Source organism: Mus caroli, unplaced genomic scaffold, assembly GCF_978045245.1.
Source record: "Mus caroli unplaced genomic scaffold, Mus_caroli_1 scaffold_2, whole genome shotgun sequence".
NCBI lineage: Eukaryota > Metazoa > Chordata > Mammalia > Rodentia > Muridae > Mus > Mus caroli.
This window is the reverse complement of record NW_028227257.1, coordinates 29,724,319-29,743,158: the sequence shown is the minus strand read 5'-3', so window position 1 is coordinate 29,743,158 and position 18,840 is coordinate 29,724,319. Positions and strand designations below refer to the sequence as shown.

At 40.2% G+C, this 18,840-nt stretch overlaps 1 protein-coding gene and 1 pseudogene across 1 annotated transcript; both read left to right on the top strand.

Moving 5' to 3' along the window:
* The first annotated feature begins 4,714 nt into the window (after positions 1–4,714).
* Positions 4,715–7,618, top strand: LOC110290068 (sperm motility kinase-like). The gene is given in 3 exon segments (XM_085828199.1): positions 4,715–4,799; positions 5,986–7,578; positions 7,581–7,618. Coding segments are annotated over 2 exon segments (1,593 nt in total). The 5' UTR covers positions 4,715–4,799; positions 5,986–6,023.
* A 3,143-nt stretch (positions 7,619–10,761) lies between these two features.
* Positions 10,762–11,413, top strand: LOC110308712 (corepressor of RBPJ and splicing regulator pseudogene; annotated as a pseudogene).
* Positions 11,414–18,840: the final 7,427 nt, after the last annotated feature.

Here is an 18,840-nt window from a genome sequence, read left to right as displayed (position 1 = left end):
AAAAATTTATCCTATCTATAAGAAATGCAGACATAGGGAATGGAGCAGAGAGTGAGGAAATGGCCAGCTAATACCTGGCCCCACTTGAGTGTCATCCCATGGGCAAGCACCAATCCCTGATACTATTAATGATACACTGTTATGCTTGCAGACACCAATCTAGCTTTGCTGTCCTCTGAGAGATTCCACCCATCAGCTGACTCAGACAGATTCAGACACCCACAGCCAAAATGTGGATGGAGCTCGAGGACTCTTATGGAAGAATAGGAAGAAGTATTGTGGGCCCTAAGGGGATGGGAACTCTACAGGAAGACCAACCGAATCTACCAATCTGGACCCTTGGGGCTCTCAGAGAATGAACCACCAACTAAAGAACAGACAGGGGTAGACCTAGGCCTCCCCATACATATATAACAAATATGCAGTTTGGTCTTCATGTGGGTCCCAAACAACTAGAGCAGGTGCTACCTTAAAAGCTGTTGCCTATATGTGGGATATGTTTGTCTCTCTGTGCTGCCTTTCTCAGACTTGGTAGGAGAGGATGCACTTAGCCTCACAAAGACTTGATGTGCCAGGGTGGGAGTATAACCAGAAGTGGTCCCCATGGGCTCAGAAAGGAAAGGGAGATGGAGAAGGGAGATGTGAGGGAGTGGCCAGTAAGGGAGCAGTAAGTGGTATGCAAAATGAGTAAGTAAAATGAAATAGTAAATAAAAAATTAAATTAAAAAACATTTGTGTTTTCTGGTGGAATTAACACACAGCATGCAGTCATGTGTGCATCTTTCATTTTATTTATTTGCTCTTTTATACATTAGGACCATATTGATCCTACTATTATGGCTCTGTAATACATCTTAAGATCTGAATTGGTATTCTCTGCAACATTTCCCTCTTTCCTTCTGATTGTATTGGCACTCTGGGACCTTTTGAGTTTCCATATGAAGGTTAGGTTCAGTTTTTTCTATTTCCATGAAGGATGACATGAGGATTTTGATTGAGATTGAATTGAATCTATAAAAAGTTTTGGTATAATATTCATTCATTTGGTATAATCATCATTTGACCAATCCAGGATCATTACAATGTCTTTATCTCTTCCTTCAGAGGTTTAAAGCTTCCATTGTAGATTCCCATCACTTCCTTGTTGTTCATTCCCATGCATTTCATTTTCTTTGAGTCTGTGGTAAAGTGGAGTGTGCACATGATCTCTCTCTCTCTCTCTCTCTCTCTCTCTCTCTCTCTCTCTCTCTCTCTCTCTCTCTCTCTCTCTCTCTCTTTCTCTCTTGTTTGGTGTTGATGTATAGAAAAGCTATTGATTTGTGCATATTGAATATGTATGCTGCCACATTGCTAAATTTGTCATTTCTAGAAGTTCTCTGGTCAAAATCTGGGGATCTCTAATGTCTAGCACCATGTCCACTGTAAATAGGGATAATTGGATATCTTCTTTCCTGATTTTATGCCTTTCATTTCCTTCTGTTGCTTATTGCCTTCACCTTTGAGAACAGTGAAGATAGCAAGTTGTATTGACAATGATTGTGAGTACTGGACATCCCTGGCTCATTACTAACTTCATAGGAATTAATTCAATCTTTTCTCCATTTCAGACAATGTTGGCTGTTGGTTTCTCATATATATCTTTTTACTAGGCTGAAGTATGGTCCCTGTGGTTCTCCATTCTCCTAAGACTTTTATCATGAGGGCATAATGGATTTATCAAATGCTTATTTTGCATCTACTTAAATGAGATCTGATTTGAATAATTAAGTTTACTAATATGGCTTATTATATTACAAACTTGCATGTATTTAACCATCCTTACATTCAGGTGGTTCAACCCAATGCGATGGACCATCTTTGTGATACATGTCTGTATTATGTTTGCAAGTATGTTACTGAGCATTTTTAGTATTGTATCTTCTCTTCTTTCTTAATTTCTTTCCTTTCTTTTTTCTTTCCTCCTCCTCCTCCTTCTTCCTCTTCCTCCTCTTGCACCTCCTTTCTCTTTCTGGATCATTTGTCTCTATCTCACATGTTATGGGGCTGTCTCGGTTGTTGTCTTATTCATATAATTATGGTGGTATAATTATGCATCCTTTCTTAAATTTCAAGATTAATGGAGTACATGTTTTAAAAGGATTCTCTTAAAAGTTCTGATTTTTTTGGTAGCTATTGTAACATTTCTCTGTTCACATTTATTCCTTTAATTTAGGCCCTCATTTTTTAATAGGGTAGTTGGGTCAAGGCTCCATTATTCCTATATATATTATGAAAGATGCCACATCAACTCCAGTAGAATCTGTGTGACAAGTTCCACAGACTGAGGTAAAAATTTCCAAAGAAAGAGGCCTCCTGGAACCAGTTGTGAAACTCTTGCCTAGAACAAAATATTGAGCCATAGTTCTCATTACAATTTATCTGTTTTGTTTTCAGTTTTTCCTTTTCTTATTGATGACAGGTTCCTGGTAGCCTAGGCCAAGATCTAAAGCAAGAATAATGGGTAAGAAACCATTCCTGGAGATGGGGTTACTAACCATGACCTTATCACCAGGGAAACTGGCACTTTATTCACAAATCACTTAAAACATTACATAATAGCATTATGATGAATAAAAATTTTCTCAACAATAAAATTTCATATGGCTGCACATGTGTCATCAGAGGTAGGCTTTGGTATATGGTAAAGAAAGCCTTAAATTAAAAGAATTAAAATAGTTTAAATTTATGCATTGAAGATTATTTAAAAACAAGCACTAGATGTTAAATAATAATTTACCATAAAGATTTGTTAACCTGCTCTTGGAAACATATCACTAGCCCTGGATGACTGACCCACTATATACATCCTTTCAGAGTTGTAATACTTGGATGATTTCTATTGTGCCAAATAATAATGATGTTACCTGTTCTATTTGTGATTCACTGAACACATCTTTTCAGACTTGAAATGCTTGGATGATTTTTGTGCTTTACTGTGCCAAATGATAATAATGGTATTCATGATTGCTTCGCTGAACACATTTTCTGAGAGTTTTAATGTTTTTTTTTTTTTTTATGTATAAAAGCCCTTGCTTGAGAGTCACAAAATACACTCAGATTCAAACTGCCTCTGTGTTTCTGTTTGTCACTGCCGAATCCTTACCCACCTAGCCTTCAAGGACCCTCATCTCAGGGACCCCCATACCCAACATGGGTAGTCTGTGGAAGAAAGAACCAGTTCCAAAGTTTGTTGATCTTTTGTGTTATACTCTTTTTTCTCTTTTATTTATTTTTTATGATTTTGAAAAGCTAAGTTTGATTTTTTTCTTATTTTTTTTCAAATTTTTGAGATTGATCATTAAATTAAAGCAATTGTTTTTCTGATTTTTTTTTTAATATTAGCACTCACAGGTATCTATTTCCCTTATAGAACAACTTTCACCATGTCCCACTGGTTCTATTATGTTGGAATTTCGTTAGTTCACATTTTGAAAATCTTTATTTTCTTCATTGACACAATAATTATTCAGTCATGTTCTCCTTTTATTTCCAGGACTTTGTACTTTTCTTAGGGATTTAACTGTTGTCAGTTTTGGCTTTATTACACTGTGCTCAGATTGAAGTCCCTGAGAGGTGTGCAGTTGTTATCAGCCCCTGCCTTCATCCTGTGAGGTTACAACTTGAGGTAAAGCTGCAGAAGCTGCCAAGGCCACTGGACAACCTTTTCTACCTCAGCCTGTGACTACTGTGAAATACCTCAGCAGAAAATGCCATGGCAATGGCACTTCCTCTTCAGACTCTGCCTGCCATCAACAGGAAGTACCAACACAAGGTCTGCCATGGGGGCAAAATGTCCTCTCCACACTTCCTGAAGAGCTCCATGACTGTGGCATAGATCCTAAGCCAAAGCAACCTGTGTCCTGAAATGACTCCCCGTCCTGACCAATGGACCATATGTAGAAAAAACAGTGTGAAACAAACAAACAAAAACACCAAAAAACAAACAAACAAAAAAAGACTAATAACTGATCAAGAAAATCCACCAATTCCTGAACAGAAAAACCACCAATCTCTGACCTCTGTAAGATCAGGACATGAAATTCCACCAATCCTCACCTTGGAAGTGTCCACCCTTAGAAATCTCTGCCCATGAAGAAATTCAGTATAACTGCTTGTTCTTGGAACAGAGTGCCCCTCCTCTCCTGGATGTTTCTGTGCCCCCAAATCTCAAAAGTTTGCTGTACTTTTACATATCTGGTTGGAAACATACACTCAAACATACAAACCTACACAGAAGGGGGGGAAGGGGAGGGGAGGGGAGAGAGAGAGAGCGCGAGCATATTTCTTGCTCTTTCCCCTTCTGGAAACATCTAGTTGTCCTTCCAAATATGTTTCCTTTTGTCTCCACCCGAATCTAAAACATTCCTTTCGATAGGAGATTAAAACCCCAGTGGGGGAACCCCAACCCCCACCCCATACCATGAGTCTAAATAAAGCTTTCCCTCCCTTCAGGTGCCTCTTGTCAGGGTGTTGCTCTCAGTGAAATGAACAGTAACAGACAGAGCCCCTTTGGACTAAGAAGTAAGAAAAGCCACTGTGGGTTGTGCCAGCTCTGAGTTGTCTCTAATGCTCTGATGTCACGGAGAGCCATTGTGAGGAATGACTGACAGCTGATCATATAATGCACTGTCTGGGATGTTTTGTGTCCTGTGCAGAGAGCTCGTTGGTAGTGAACTGCAGGACTTGGTGGTTGGTGGTTCGATTCGTACCTTCATGATTGTTTGGATTTTGACATGGAACATCTGCTACACTTCCACAGAGTGAGTTCTTTCCTGCTGTTTCCTTTCCGTGAGCTCAGAGGTTTGGTTTTCTGTTTATGTGACTTTATTCATTTGGGGGCTTTGATTATAGCTTTGACTTCTTGATTTTTGTTTGTTTAGGTTTTTCATTTTTCTTTGTGGAGTAATATCCATCCATTTTCTTTCCTTCCTTCCTTCCTTCCTTCCTTCCTTCCTTCCTTCCTTCCTTCCTTCCTTCTTTCCCTCCCTCCCTCCCTCCTTCCTTCTTTCCTTTTTCCTTCCTTCATTCTTTCCTTTCTCATTCCTTCCATCCTTCCTTCTTTCCTTTCTTCTTCCCTTCTTTCTCTTTCCTTCTTTAATTAAGTTTGCTTTTCTTGATCTTTGGAGACTGGGTTTCTTTGCATAGCATTGGCCAACCTGGAAATTTCTCTGTAGACCAGAGTAGCCTAAACTCAGATATTTGACTGCCTTGCCTCCGGAGGACTGAGGTGAAATATGGGAAGAAACCTGAGTGGAGTCCATGACTGGCCAACATCTATATTTCTCTTCCTGATTTCTCTTTTGACTTTGTCTCTTTCTGTTACTATTTCATTCTGCCTCTTATGCTCCAGTCCCCTCAAAGCTCTCCTATCCCTTAGTCCAACCTTAAACCACCAAGATCCTGCATATGAGAAAAAAAAATGGTGGCGTTTGTCTCTGTTGGGCTATGTTATTCTGTGTAACAATACAGAGATCTCAAAGTACATCCATTTCCAGAAAAACTGATAAATTTTCATTCTTATTCATGGTGCAGTGCAATGTTTTGTCCCCATCCTGTGTATATACTGTGTTTTTCTTCTGGGCAGGTTCCATCCCATGCATTTCTGGGTAAAGCTATCTTGATGTTCAAGTGTGGACTTTAACTCACTGCTTTCCCTTCATAACGGATGTCTTGGGTAAGCTTGTCAATGTGTTATCCTTCAAAATGGGGATCCTTGTTCTCCTGGCTAAACTGTTGTCTTCCATTGCCCTTGCTTTCTTTCAGCTCTGAGCCTTCTTCATTCTTTCCATCCACTGTGTTTGTCTATGCTTTGTTCTGGTTTCTCTGCGGCCTTGAGGCATAGCCAGACTTTTCTTTGGAGGTATCTCTAACTTTTAATCTCAGAATCTCTAGCAGTAAGCTTTCTTAGAAGTAATTCTAAATTTTTGCCATCTTTACTTGCTATAGCTCCTGGTGACTCTGACCAAGAAAGGGGAAGTGCCACAATGTCGAGGGAGCTCAAGACCAGTTTCCGTGAAGGGGACACCCTGGCACAGCATTACTACATCTTGGGTACCCTAGGTAAAGGGTCCTTTGCACGAGTCAAATTGGCTCTCCACCTTATGACCCATACCCTGGTAGCCATCAAGATATTGAAAAGGGGCAAAATCTCAGACTTCCTCATTATTTCTGAAATTGAACTCATGAAGTCTCTACAACACCGTCATATAATACAACTTCTACAAGTTTTTCAAACCAGGCACGAAACCTACCTGGTGATGGAATATGCATCCCGGGGATCCCTGCTGAAATATATCAAAAAGCATGGGCCTCTAGATGAGGAAGAGGCATGTACCATATTTTCAGAACTCTCTTTGGCTGTCAACTATATCCACAGTCAGAATATTGCCCACCGAGACATCAAGGCTGAGAACATCCTATTGGATTGGGATGGCCATGTAAAACTCACTGATTTTGGCATAAGCAAAAGACTGGCCTCTGGGGGAAAATTCAAAGGATTTTGTGGCACAGCAAAATATTGTGCTCCTGAAGTGTTCAATGACACACCATATGATGGCCTTCCAAGTGACATATGGAGCCTTGGAATAGTTTTATACTATTTAGTTATCGGCCACCTTCCCTTCCAAGGGACAACGCACTCCAACATAAAGTACATGATTCTATCCCAGAGCTGGAAGATTCCATATCTCCTGTCCCCAGAGCTTCGAGACCTAATGATTAGATTAATGACAATAGACCCCACAATGAGGCCATCCATCAGAGAAGTAGTGGCACACCCATGGCTGCGCCATGATCAAGACATATTGACACAAACAGAGGAAATACCTAGACAGCCAGAGACCAACATTGCTTTTTATCACGATGGAGGGCAGGGTGGTACACTGGACCCTACAAAAGATCCCAACCTTCCTTGGCCTTTAAGGAGGGTAACCAGTGACCCTAGCTTCACTTTGACCACTCTCTCTGAGCAGCGTGGAGATAGGAGGAAAAGCCGTAAGAGGAGGCATCGTGTACCTCCCACCCTTTCTTCTCTTAAGAGTAAGAAGAGTGGCTTTCTGAAAAACACCTCCCCACAGCAGGAGCTCATGCCTGGGGCTGAAAAGGGCACATGCAGCGAGGAGGGCAGCATCAATGCCACAACTTCATCAGGATCAAAGACAACGTCTACAGCCACAACATCGGATTCAGGAACCACAGACTCACTCTTCACAGCATCACAGATCTCAACCTTTGAAAATATACATGTGGCCAATGAGAGCTCTGGGTCGTCAGACACAAGTAGCAGCTCGTCCTCCTGGGAGTCCACAACCAGAAGCCCCTTCCCCAGCGAGGGGCTCCAGGGAGAGAAGACAGGCACCGAATGCTTACAAGACAGCAGCTCATCCTACGGGGAAACAGACCATCAGGAGCAACTCAGAAGGCAGTCCCAGGGTGTGCCCAGAGTCCCACTGAGAAGGTGGGGCTGGAAGGGCCCGAAGAAAAGAATTGTCAACCCCGTAAGAAGCTTATGTTGCTGCATCCCAGTGACCAATAACGAAATCAGGCAGCCAATGAAGAGTGCTTCAGAGACACAGGCTAAAACAAGTAGGTGGCGGTGTGATGGGAAAGCATACACTCTTTACATTCTTCTTCCCTTAAAATATTCTCAGTATGCATCTTGAGGGGGTTGATGACTTTGTATCTATCATGCCATAGAGAAAATCCCATCCTGTCCTCCCACCTATGAGGAGTCTTCCAAAGCTTGGTTTCCATAGAGACAGCAGAGGATAGTGGCCAGATGCTGGGCAAGGATACTAGAAACGTGTTGGTGAAGGGATCAATGGACCACTCAGGAGGAATCAGCCTGAAGGTCTATGCAAACACAGGGCCAGCACAGCCAAGTATAGGTCCTTCAGATTGCTATAAATAATAGTAACCTTACTATTGAAGAGGGATTTTTTTTTTTTTTTTGCCTACCCTTTGTGTGACATTCTGTGCAGTACTTCTATAGGGCACAGTCTTGAGCATAATAACTCTCTGTGCATACCTCAACTTTATTGTGATGCACATCGTATCAATGAAACAGTTACAGTGTCCCAGGTCATTTTTAATGTTAATAAATGAAACACTTATTAAATTTCATATTTTATTTTATTTTACTGTGTCAGGACCACATAATGAGCTAAATGGTATGTATTGTACTCTGTGTAAATGAAGAGTCCATTAATTCTTTTTCTATCTCTGTAAACACTTCTATCATTTTGACAGGTATCAGATATGGTCCAGGAATGGAGTCCTGTGAGAAGACTTCTGAGCGCTTGTGAGAATATTCTCAAAAAAATCCAGACAAGAGCCTTTTGACCATAGTTTTCTCAAAATACAAAGTTGTCCATGGAATGTGTTTTCCTTCTTCCCTGGTGTTTTGAAAAGGAGTGAGTTTGCTTCAGATTGCTCATTACTTTTTGCAGTTTTCATTCAATCATGTGTTTAAATGATCCTTTCTATGCCTCTTTGGAAAAAGATAATTTGGCCACTTGTAGCTAGTGCTTGTGATTGTATACAGCTAGAATCCAGGAGAATTATATATTGAACTCAAGAATATATATGTATATACATATATGATATATATATATATTACACATATATAATCTGAGGTTTTGAATGAAGATGGCTTTAGCATAAGAGTTTAATATACCTTAACTTGGGCTCCATTTTCCTACGTTCTACTACCTCTAGATGAGTGACAGATAGGTGTGAATAAACTAGGGAAACAAAGCACAGAGGCAAGAAGAACTTAAGGTTACTTTGTATTTTAAATTGAGATCCTTGAAAATATACAAGTATTTCATTTTCATTATTAATGGCACTAGGGTTGCAGTGTGAATACATTTATTTAGTTACTATGATTAAGAACAAAATAATTTTGTATGGGCTGATTGCAAATGTAAACATTTTTATCTTTAGATCACAATGCTTTATTTCTCCGTGCCCTTTATCTACAATCTTCCTGTTCAGATTATAGTGACTCTGGCAGAATTGCAGCACTTTTTATGTGGTGCTTGCATTCAGGGTTAATTTTAATAAAAAAAAACAGTTCTATAATGTTTTGCAGCTATAATTATAATGTTTTGTCATGTAGCCATCTTCATCTTTGGTTAGTCTGGAGCTTGCTCAATAGACCAGGCTTGCCTCAATTCACAGAGCTCCATCCACGTTCCTTTGCCTCATGGTTCAGTTCTGCATTTATTGATTAAATTCACTGCTATAGAGGACAACCATATTAATAGTACACATAGTCACCATCAGTTTCATGTATGTTTGGCCCTTTCATTTGGTAGCCTTTTTGTGTCATCTTAGTAAGGACGTGGTGTCTCTTCTCAGGTCTAGGGTTATAATAAATCCAGTGGACTCTCAGTGCCCACGTACACAGCAAGTGAGGTGATAGATAGAGAGGACTTGAGCAGCTCTCCACACTCACTTGGCTCCTGCCAGGACAGAGGGTCTGCAAGCTGCCAGAGATACTATTCTTCTACAGCAAGGTGTCAGAGCCAAGGGTTGGATACTCCAGAAATCAGTTGCCATTTTTATTTATCATGTTCCACTTAGTTCATGCACTTGTGAGTATCTCAATCTGGCCTTAATCTAGGTGAGGGGGTGAGTATAAAGAAGCCTCTTGATTCAAAGATACCTGAAAATATGGGTTTTCAGTAAGAAACAAAGTGTTCTAATGTCCATTCCTTGTAACTGGCCACCAGATTCCATTGGCCTGAGCCAGGGAGCAACACCTGAGTGCCTCTCTTCCACACAAGGTGTCTTGTTCAAAGAGTTAGCCCTGTCCCTGGTGTTGTTTATGAGGCTGGTCTCAGGCTTTGACCCATCTACTTATTGTTGTTGATGATTTTTCAGTATCTCTAGCACGGGGCTTTGGAAAGTTCATATATGTGCAATGACAATTTCTTGTCATTCACAGTACACTGGAAACAACAATATAGCAGTAACCGAAACAGCTCCAGGAACAGTATCAGGAGCAAGAACATTATAATTGCAAGGTGAACAAACCTTTGTGGTACCTGTGGAAAATATACAAAATAATTGTATTAAATGTATGTTTGTAGGAGGTAGAAAACTTTGTGTTCAGCTAGATCTACTTGAGTGTTTCTTGGTCTTTCTACTGGGTGGAAATCTGACAAATCACCATGACCTACCCAGAGAAAAACCCCACAGTCCTAAGTGGGGACCTCATTAACCAATTATTGGTTTCCCACCAATAATTCTCAGCCCCTCTCTCCTCTCCTGTCACTCTGTGCATCCTCAGTGAGTTGCTCTCCACTCTGTGCTATCAGCTCCAGGAACCACAGCACCTCCAACAACACTTGACACAGACACATGGAAGGGTCTCCTATTAGAAATATGCAAGACTTAGGCTCTGCCTGTGCTGGGTTTGGCCCTCTGTCTGATTCCTCCTGAGTGTTTCACTCTTTCCTTCACTAATGTTTTCCTCCATACTTCAGAACTCTCAGAATACCACTCTCTGCTTTCTACTTCTAGTTCAAATATTTCAGGACTCCTATTAGGAGTAAGTATGGGATGGGTTTTCTACCTGGGGCTTATCAATGAATCTTCCTAATACATTATCACCAACCCCTATATGTGTGTCTTAGTAAATATTTATGTTAAGAATACAGTATTCAGTTTACGTTCCTAGCAGACCTAGCAGTTAACTTCTCCATCTCAGACTCTAAGATGGGGAAGTCATTCTCCAATTTCACATGTAAAAAGGACTTTCATCCTGCAACCAAATCCAACATCAAGAAGGTATAGATGGCAGAACAGAAAATATCATATGATAAAAAGAAACAAGAAGAATTAATGCAACAGTTACCTTAAAGAACAAGGGTCATATCATAATAGATTGCTTATGGGAGAAGAGCATGTGAAGAATGGCCTGAATTTCATGTATGAGGCCCCACCAGGAGTTAAAAGAGAAAACAAAGAGGAAGAAGAAACAGAAGGAGAGACAGAGTACAAGTTCGAATGGCAGAAAGGCATCCAAAGATAACATGAACATCAGAGATCAGCCTGGTATTCAGGTTTGAAATGTAAGGTGTATTGAATGTCACAAGTGGGGCCATGTGAACACAGATCAAGAGTGCCCTTTGTTTTGTCTTTCTGGGATCAACGCAAGTTCAGTTCCTACTGGTGGTTCAGTTCTGTTAATGAACCCCTCCAAGCTAATAGCGAAGATGAGAAACAGTGGGTTTGCACTGAAACAAAATGTACTGGGAAGAAACTTGATGCAACTGATCCATCACAGGACTCTGTCACAAGTGATGGTGAAGAAGACCCTGCAATTGAGTTCTTAAAGTTGCTCACCACCAAACAGAAGCAGAAATAAAGGATAGGAGGCACACTACATTTTCTTCAGTCTTTTCTCTCCAGACAGATCAGGTAGCTGGTCAAAGTGAAGGTGTGAAGGGAGGGGCACTGGTTCCTCCTTTTAATGCAGAGGAATGTTGGGAGGTTGTGCAGGGGTTATCATACAACCCTGCCCTCTATTTTAATTACCTTTGCACTGCCATGTAGACTTCTTATTTATAATTAATTATGTTGTCATTGCATAGTTGTATTTTTTTGGTTTAAGTATCTTTGAATTACTTTTTTCTTTATCCCATCAAAAACATTTTGAATGCTAGATTGAGATCTGGTTCCCTTAGGATTTTGACTGAGGAAATCTTTGATGAATGTACATCAAAGCACAGGCAAAGGTGTCCAAAAACCCCATGACTGGGGACACTTTGTGGCATCCAGATATCAGTATTTGATTAAATTTGTGTAAGTTTTGGGGGAAACGATCCAGGACACATGGTTCAGGAAAAAGTCTGAATGTTGGAACCTTATATTCTATCTTTGTGACTGGGGTGTGACTGCTCACTAAAACTTAGGGGGCCACTCAAAGGCTCAACCTGTACATGTGATCTAGTTCTGCTGTTTAGAAGCAGAGGAGATTGGAGAGTCTTTGAATGTTTCATTGTACTGCCCTGAACTTGACTGTGGTCAAATTTGTGCTACCAATGAGAACTTCACTTTCAAGATTAAATAGGTTGTCATTACATGGCATTGTTGCTCTAAAAGGCCTTAAATATTTTTGTATTTCCTACCCCATTAAGAAAAATTCTAATGCTACCTTTGGACAAGGTCCCTATTTTTTTTTTCTGAAAAAACAAATCTTTGATGATTTTACATAATGGGGCATCTAAAGGTGTGTTGTGTTGTGTTGTGATGTGATGATTGTTGCTCTTTTGTGACCTCACTGTTAGTATTTGATTAAGTGAATCTTCAAGTTCGTCGGAAAGTTTATTGGGGGAGTATTTTTTTAAAAAAGCAATAAATTTTCTTAATGGATAAGAGCTGTTATCTGGATTTTCTGTCTCTTATTGTAAATTGCTCATCACTAAAAAGCTGAGGAGCACTGTATGACCCAAGGTATCAGTGGGAAGCTCTTCAGATTATACTCCTGACCATCTGAGCACCACACTATTTCCCCTGACTCACATCCTTGCACAGCCATCACAGGTGCTCCTGAGCATCTATTTCTCTGGAGGATTGGTTGCTGTCTCTGGATTCTGTGATTATGCTCTTTCTCTGGACAGCTTCACTAGAAAACTGCCTCAATGCATACAGAAGCCTGTGTTTGGGGCAAGGTTCTTTCTGCTGTCAGTGGTCACAGCATATTTTGAAGTTGGTAAATATGTGCTTCTTGTTAATAATTCCTCAGAGGTAATAATCCTCCTAGACTCTCTGTGAGTCCTGTTTTGAGACAAGGCTTAAGTTACAGGGGCAAGCTCTGTCTGGAAATATCCTCTTTAGAATCAACAGAGTAGGAGCAGTAGAAAGTGTAGAAACACTGGTTCTCCTCTTTAGAAGTAGAGGGAGTTTTTGAGGTCCTACTTAGGTCTTTGTTCTCTGCTTCTATTGTGTTCAAGTATTCATTGGCAAATTAAACCCTTATATATGATTAAATGTGGTACCATGTATTATTGTTGCTTTAAAGCATATTCAAGACTCTGTGTTTCATACTCCATTTAAAACATAATTCCAGGTTTGAGTCTCATTCCTTCCAGATTTCCTCCATGTACCCTCATCATATTTCTTTAGCTTGATGTAGTTACAGGTGTGCCAGAACTTCCAGTATTGTGAACCTGTTGCTCTGTCATGTATAGATTATGTAGATCTTCAAACTCTGGGGATCGATGATGTTGAGTATAAGTTTCATGAAGGTATCTACAGTTTAGTCATTATGTTCAGTCTCTATGAATGTGATATTCATAGAGCTCCAGTGTGTTCTATTCTCAGTATTCTGGGAAACAAGATTCAGTTTAATACAAACCCTGGTTCTAACCTAGGAATTGCTCCATTGGAGGATGGGCTTCTCACTTCTGAGGGGTTTATGCTTGTGTTTGTCCTGTGGGCATCTTCGCTGGAAAAGAAACCAATACTTCTGTGAAGGAGGCTGTGCTTTTTAGCTAAGTTCTGAGAGCTGTGAGTGGTCACATACTGGGTTTTTGCATAGTTGAAGACTGTGAAGAGGAAAACTCTGAAAGCATGGTTAACAACAGTGAATTCTTGAAGCTGATGATCTTCTCAGTCTCTCAGGAATTCCTATCCCTGAGGTGAGGATAATGTGCATGCTGTGGAGGAGCTTTGGTTTGTGAAGTTCTCCTTCAGGGAAGATACATTGGAAGGCATACTCTGACCTTCTGTCTTTTCCTTTCATCTCCTGGTAGTGTGACAAAAGTGGATGGAGTGAAACTATGAAGGGGAGGGGCACAAGCACCCTCCTCAGATGTTGTGGGAAATTGGGACATTGTGTCGAGGTCACTGTACAATTGTACTGTCTACTGTGGTCATATTGACACTGCCTGGTGAAATCCTTCATAGTGAATTATTTTCTATAACATGGTTGGACTTTGGTTGCTTTAAAGCATGTCTGATTTCTTTTATTCAGGAACCCATCAAATTTTTTTCTAATTTTAGGTAGGTGTCTGGGTTCCCTTTGAATTTTTTCCTTGTGGTGTCTTCTTCATGGGACAGCCGTGGGAGTACCATAACTGCCAGAATCACAAGACTGTGTGTGATTTTATCTTCAGTTATTGATTTAGTAGATTTTTTAAGCTCTTGGGAGAGGTGATCAGGCATAGAAGTTTGCATTCAGTAACTCTGGACTTTTTATTTTTTAATTCTCTCTCTGACATGCGAGATGTCCTATTACTAAATAGCATAGTATCAATACAGGGTCCAGCATGTCAAGGGAAGCCCTTCATACTCTGTGTGCCAGAACACCTTGGGAGAATGGTATCCATTGATACCATAATGTTTGTGACCCTTTTACTTCCAGAGGGGAGTCTTTTTTTTCCCCTAAAACCAAATCACTGAGTGTAATGAATCCTTTATAATCTACTGAGATGTTTTCATGCCTAGGATATCACTGGGCAATATTGTAACTATGCAAAGGTAAGTTCTCTAAAGAGAGGATGGTCCTTTTCCTCCTCCTCCTCTAGATAGCTCCTGTAGCTTCCAGTTTCAGCAAGGTTCCCTGTGTTCCACGTTTCATAACCAGGTAGTATTTTATTCTCATTTCCACAGCCTGCGGCAGTTGTGTGGTGTGAGGATGCAACGCTTTCAGGAGCCCAGACTGAGAGCTAATCAGGCGCCTTCACAATTGTCATGTCTCAGAATTTTGATGGTCACCAGGTAGATAGTGATAGGTTGGAAATACAATGAACCCAAGAGATAGTAACAATTTGTTAATGTTCTTTTTAGAGGAACTGGCCTGAAGTTCCCTTGTCAACATCATAATTTGCTTTTGTTCAAAGACATAATCAGTAGCAACAGCAAATAGTGATGTTAGGAAGTCGATATCTACCCAGAATAGGTCACTTCTTGGAATGTTTATAGGTATAAAAACTAACATTAAAAATCAGACATACCTGAAGAACCGATCACAGTACAACTAAAGAGCATAGGAATATAAGGACAAATCAAAGACAAACAAGATGGGTGGTAAGAATGAATAAGAATTGTAACAGAAAATCAAGAAAGGGAAATAAAAATGAAAAGTCAGGTCAAAGACTCACAGCACAAAAACTTGACACTGTTAGCAAAGGTGTCCCTCAACTAGGATAGACATTGATTTCACTGAAACTATGATATTGCATCAGTGTCACTTGAATCCAGGAAATCCATGGGCAAAGATTTTATAAATGAGAGTCCTCTAAGTTTGAGAAATCTAAACACATTTCTAGGCACATTGGACCTACTGAAATTGAAACAAGATAATAGAAAATGCTTACACAGATAAGTACAAGCCAGAATACCCTGAATAGTAAATTCAAAACCTGTATCTTCAGAAAGGAAACCCAAGACTGGATGCAATCACCATGAATTCTCCCCAATGCTGATATCTGCTGCTCAGGCTGCTCCTTATAATACAAAGGAATGATGGCACCTACACGTCCCCCAAGAAGCCATTATTATGACAACTTCAAAGATGGACAAAGACAAAATAGGCAGCAAAATTATAACAGAAATGTCTTAAAGAATATAGATGGGAACGTCCAATCCTCAATCCATGGCTTCAGCTCTCCAGCACAAGTATAAAAGCCGGATGTGATGGTTGTGCACACTGCCTATCAGGTAGACCATTGAGGTTAAAATTTAGCCACAATGGGTTTTTTTATTATCAAATATTTATTTATTACATGATCCTATCTTTGTGTGTTCTCAAGATTGAATAATCTCCAGAATTCGGTACCCCATTAAAACAATATTTCTGAAAGAGTTGTCTCATTCTCTTGAGACTTTTTCTGAACCCCTGATTGATGTCTCTTCATTATGGCACAGCCATTGGTGTGCCATTATTTCTATGTTTGACCTCTTTGTGGCATCTAATTCCCATATCTCACTAGTTAGATAGAACTCTCAGCTTTTGACAGAGGTGATGGGGGATAAATACATTTCTGGACAAAAGTAGCCATTTAATTGTTGAATGCTCCATCACTTTGAATGGGAATAGTTTAGTAATTAAAATGCAGGTACACACAAAGGATCAGGATGTCACTGGAAAGCCTTTCGTGCTTTCTGCCACTGAACCCCTCTGCAGTACACTATTCATTCTGAGGCATTCTCCATGACCCTGTGGACATAGGAACTGCTGAGGGTCTGATTCTCTGGAAGATGGATTATTGCCTATGATACTTATGCTTTCAACCCTGGAAATCTTTGTTGCAAAAATACAGTCCAAATATTTTAGGATAATGTGTTTGTGTCTAGGTTCTGGGAATTTTTCGGGTTCACAGCTTGGATTTGTTCACCTTTGAATTTTGGGAAGATGTGCTTGTTGATAATCAATCTTTGTAATCCATTACAGTCTGTCTTTCTGCAAGTTGTGTTCCTGAAATGAAACATGTGTCCATGCTGTGACATAGGTTTCATATTGGGGCAATTTGGGAGTCAGTTCAGAAGTTATTTTTTCCACTTTGCCCTATAATATGGTCTAATTTTCACTGGTGCTGGTTGACTTTTTCATTGATGATCAAGTATGTTGCCATTTCATTAATTTCTGTTTTTGGTATTTCATCAAAAATATTTTTAATGAGATGTTGGGCTTTCATTCCCCTGATATTCCTGGCAAGGACATTGGTGATGTGTCTTCTTCATGGCCTAGCCCTAGGTATGCCAAGACCTGAATGTCTGTGGGCCTCTTTGTGTCATACAAATTCAGGAATTGATTAAATAGAATTTTTATCTTTGTGGAAAGGTGATCAAGGAGACAAGATACAGGATAAATTCTGCCACTTGATATTTGGATTTTCTGACATTCTGAATGGAATGTGCCTCATCACTGATACCTAGAGGACCTTTCAAGGCTCTGCATGTCAATGGAAAGCCTTTCATGCTATGTGCTACTAAAGCCCCAGGGCCCAAAACTCACTGTAAGACATACCCTGGCACTGCCATCACAGATGCTCCTGAGTCTGATTCCCAGGAGGTTGGGCTGATCAGGCTTCCATGCTGATCAGGAAAAATCCTTGCTTACTGGAAAAGATACCATGCATTCAAGGATCAGCTTGTTTCTTGGTTCTAGGTTCTATCAGTGATAGCATCTTGGGTTTGTTCCTACTTGAAGTTTGTGAAGATGTGCATGGTGACAATAAATCCTTGGAATCCATGATGGTCTCAGTCTCCCTGCAAGTTAGGCTCCTGAGGTTTAGACTATGTCCACACTGCTGCTGGGGGGGGGGTGTTTTATATTGGAAGCTCCTATTCAAAATATAAGATGGGAAGGACAGTGGTTCTGGTTCCCCTCTTTAGAGACCTAGAAATATTGGGAGTTCCCTGTATAGTACATTGTACCTGCCCAATCCAGGAGCCAAATTTGCACTGCCATATGGACTTGTTACTCATGAGTATGTTGACAGTTATGGTTGTAAATTTGTTACTTTAAAGCATGTTTTGATAGCCTGTATTCTATAACACCTTCAAAACATTTTCAATAAAGGATAATGATGTTTCCTGGGGAATTCGTCTGACAAAATTCTTGATGTCTCTAATTAAGGCTCAGCCACATGTGTTACTTGATTGACTTTGGGCATCACTTTGGCATCCACTGTCATTAAATGGTTATATATGTAAGACCTGAGGAGAGGTGATCTGGGATAGAAGTTTAAGCATAGAATCTGCCCTTTGATTTGTTCAGAGAAAACAGGATGGAAGAACTCTGTGCCTCATACAGCCTTTTTCTCCCATGCCAAGGCAGCTCAGGTAGAGTGGGCAACAGGAAGGTTGAAGGGAAGGAGATCTGGTTCTCCTCCTTAGAAGTAGATGAAAGTGGTGAGGTTGTGAATATGACATTGTACCACTCTGCCCTTTGTTGTGCTCAAATTTTCTCTATCAAGAGGATTTCATTGTCAGAATTATGTTAAGTTGCCATTACATGGTTGTGGCTTTTGCATTTTACAATATGTTTGAATCCTGCATTACCTACCCCATTAAAACATTTCCAATGCTACCTTTGGGTAGGGTCCCTCTGGATTTCTTGTGAAGAGGCCTTTGAAGAGTCTACATCAGGGAGAATCCACAGGTGTGCCATGCAGTGATGATTGTTGGCCTCTCTTGTACCCACTTTTAGTATTTGAACACATGATTCTTCAAACTCTTAGAAGAGATAATCAGGTCACCATACAAAGAATAAATTCTATGTTCTTATTTGAACTGTCTCCCTTAATTAAGAAACCTCGTACTGAAAAGTAGAGGACCACTCCAAGGCTGCAGATATCATTGAGAAGTCCTTCAGATTGTATGATACTGAGTACCAGTGGGGTAAAGTATTCTGCCTGATTCACACCTTTGCACTGGAGCTACTGGTGCTCCTGAGCACCTCTTTCTCTTCAGGATGGGCTGCTGTCTTCTGTGGATTCTATGCTTGTACTCTGGACTCTCAGCCTAGACAAATGGATGGACCTGGAGGGCATCATCCTGAGTGAGGTAACCTAATCACAAAGGAACTCACACAATATGTACTCACTGATAAGTGGATATTTGCCCAGAAACTTAGGATACTTATAACTTAGGATATAAGATACAATTTGCTAAACGCATGAAACTCAAGAAGAACAAAGACCAAAGTGTGGACACATTGCCCATTCTTAGAAATGAGAACAAAACACCCATGGAAGGAGTTACAGAGACAAAATTTGGAGCTGTGATGAAAGGATGGACCATCTAGTGATTGCAACATCCAGGGATCCATCCCATAATCAGCTT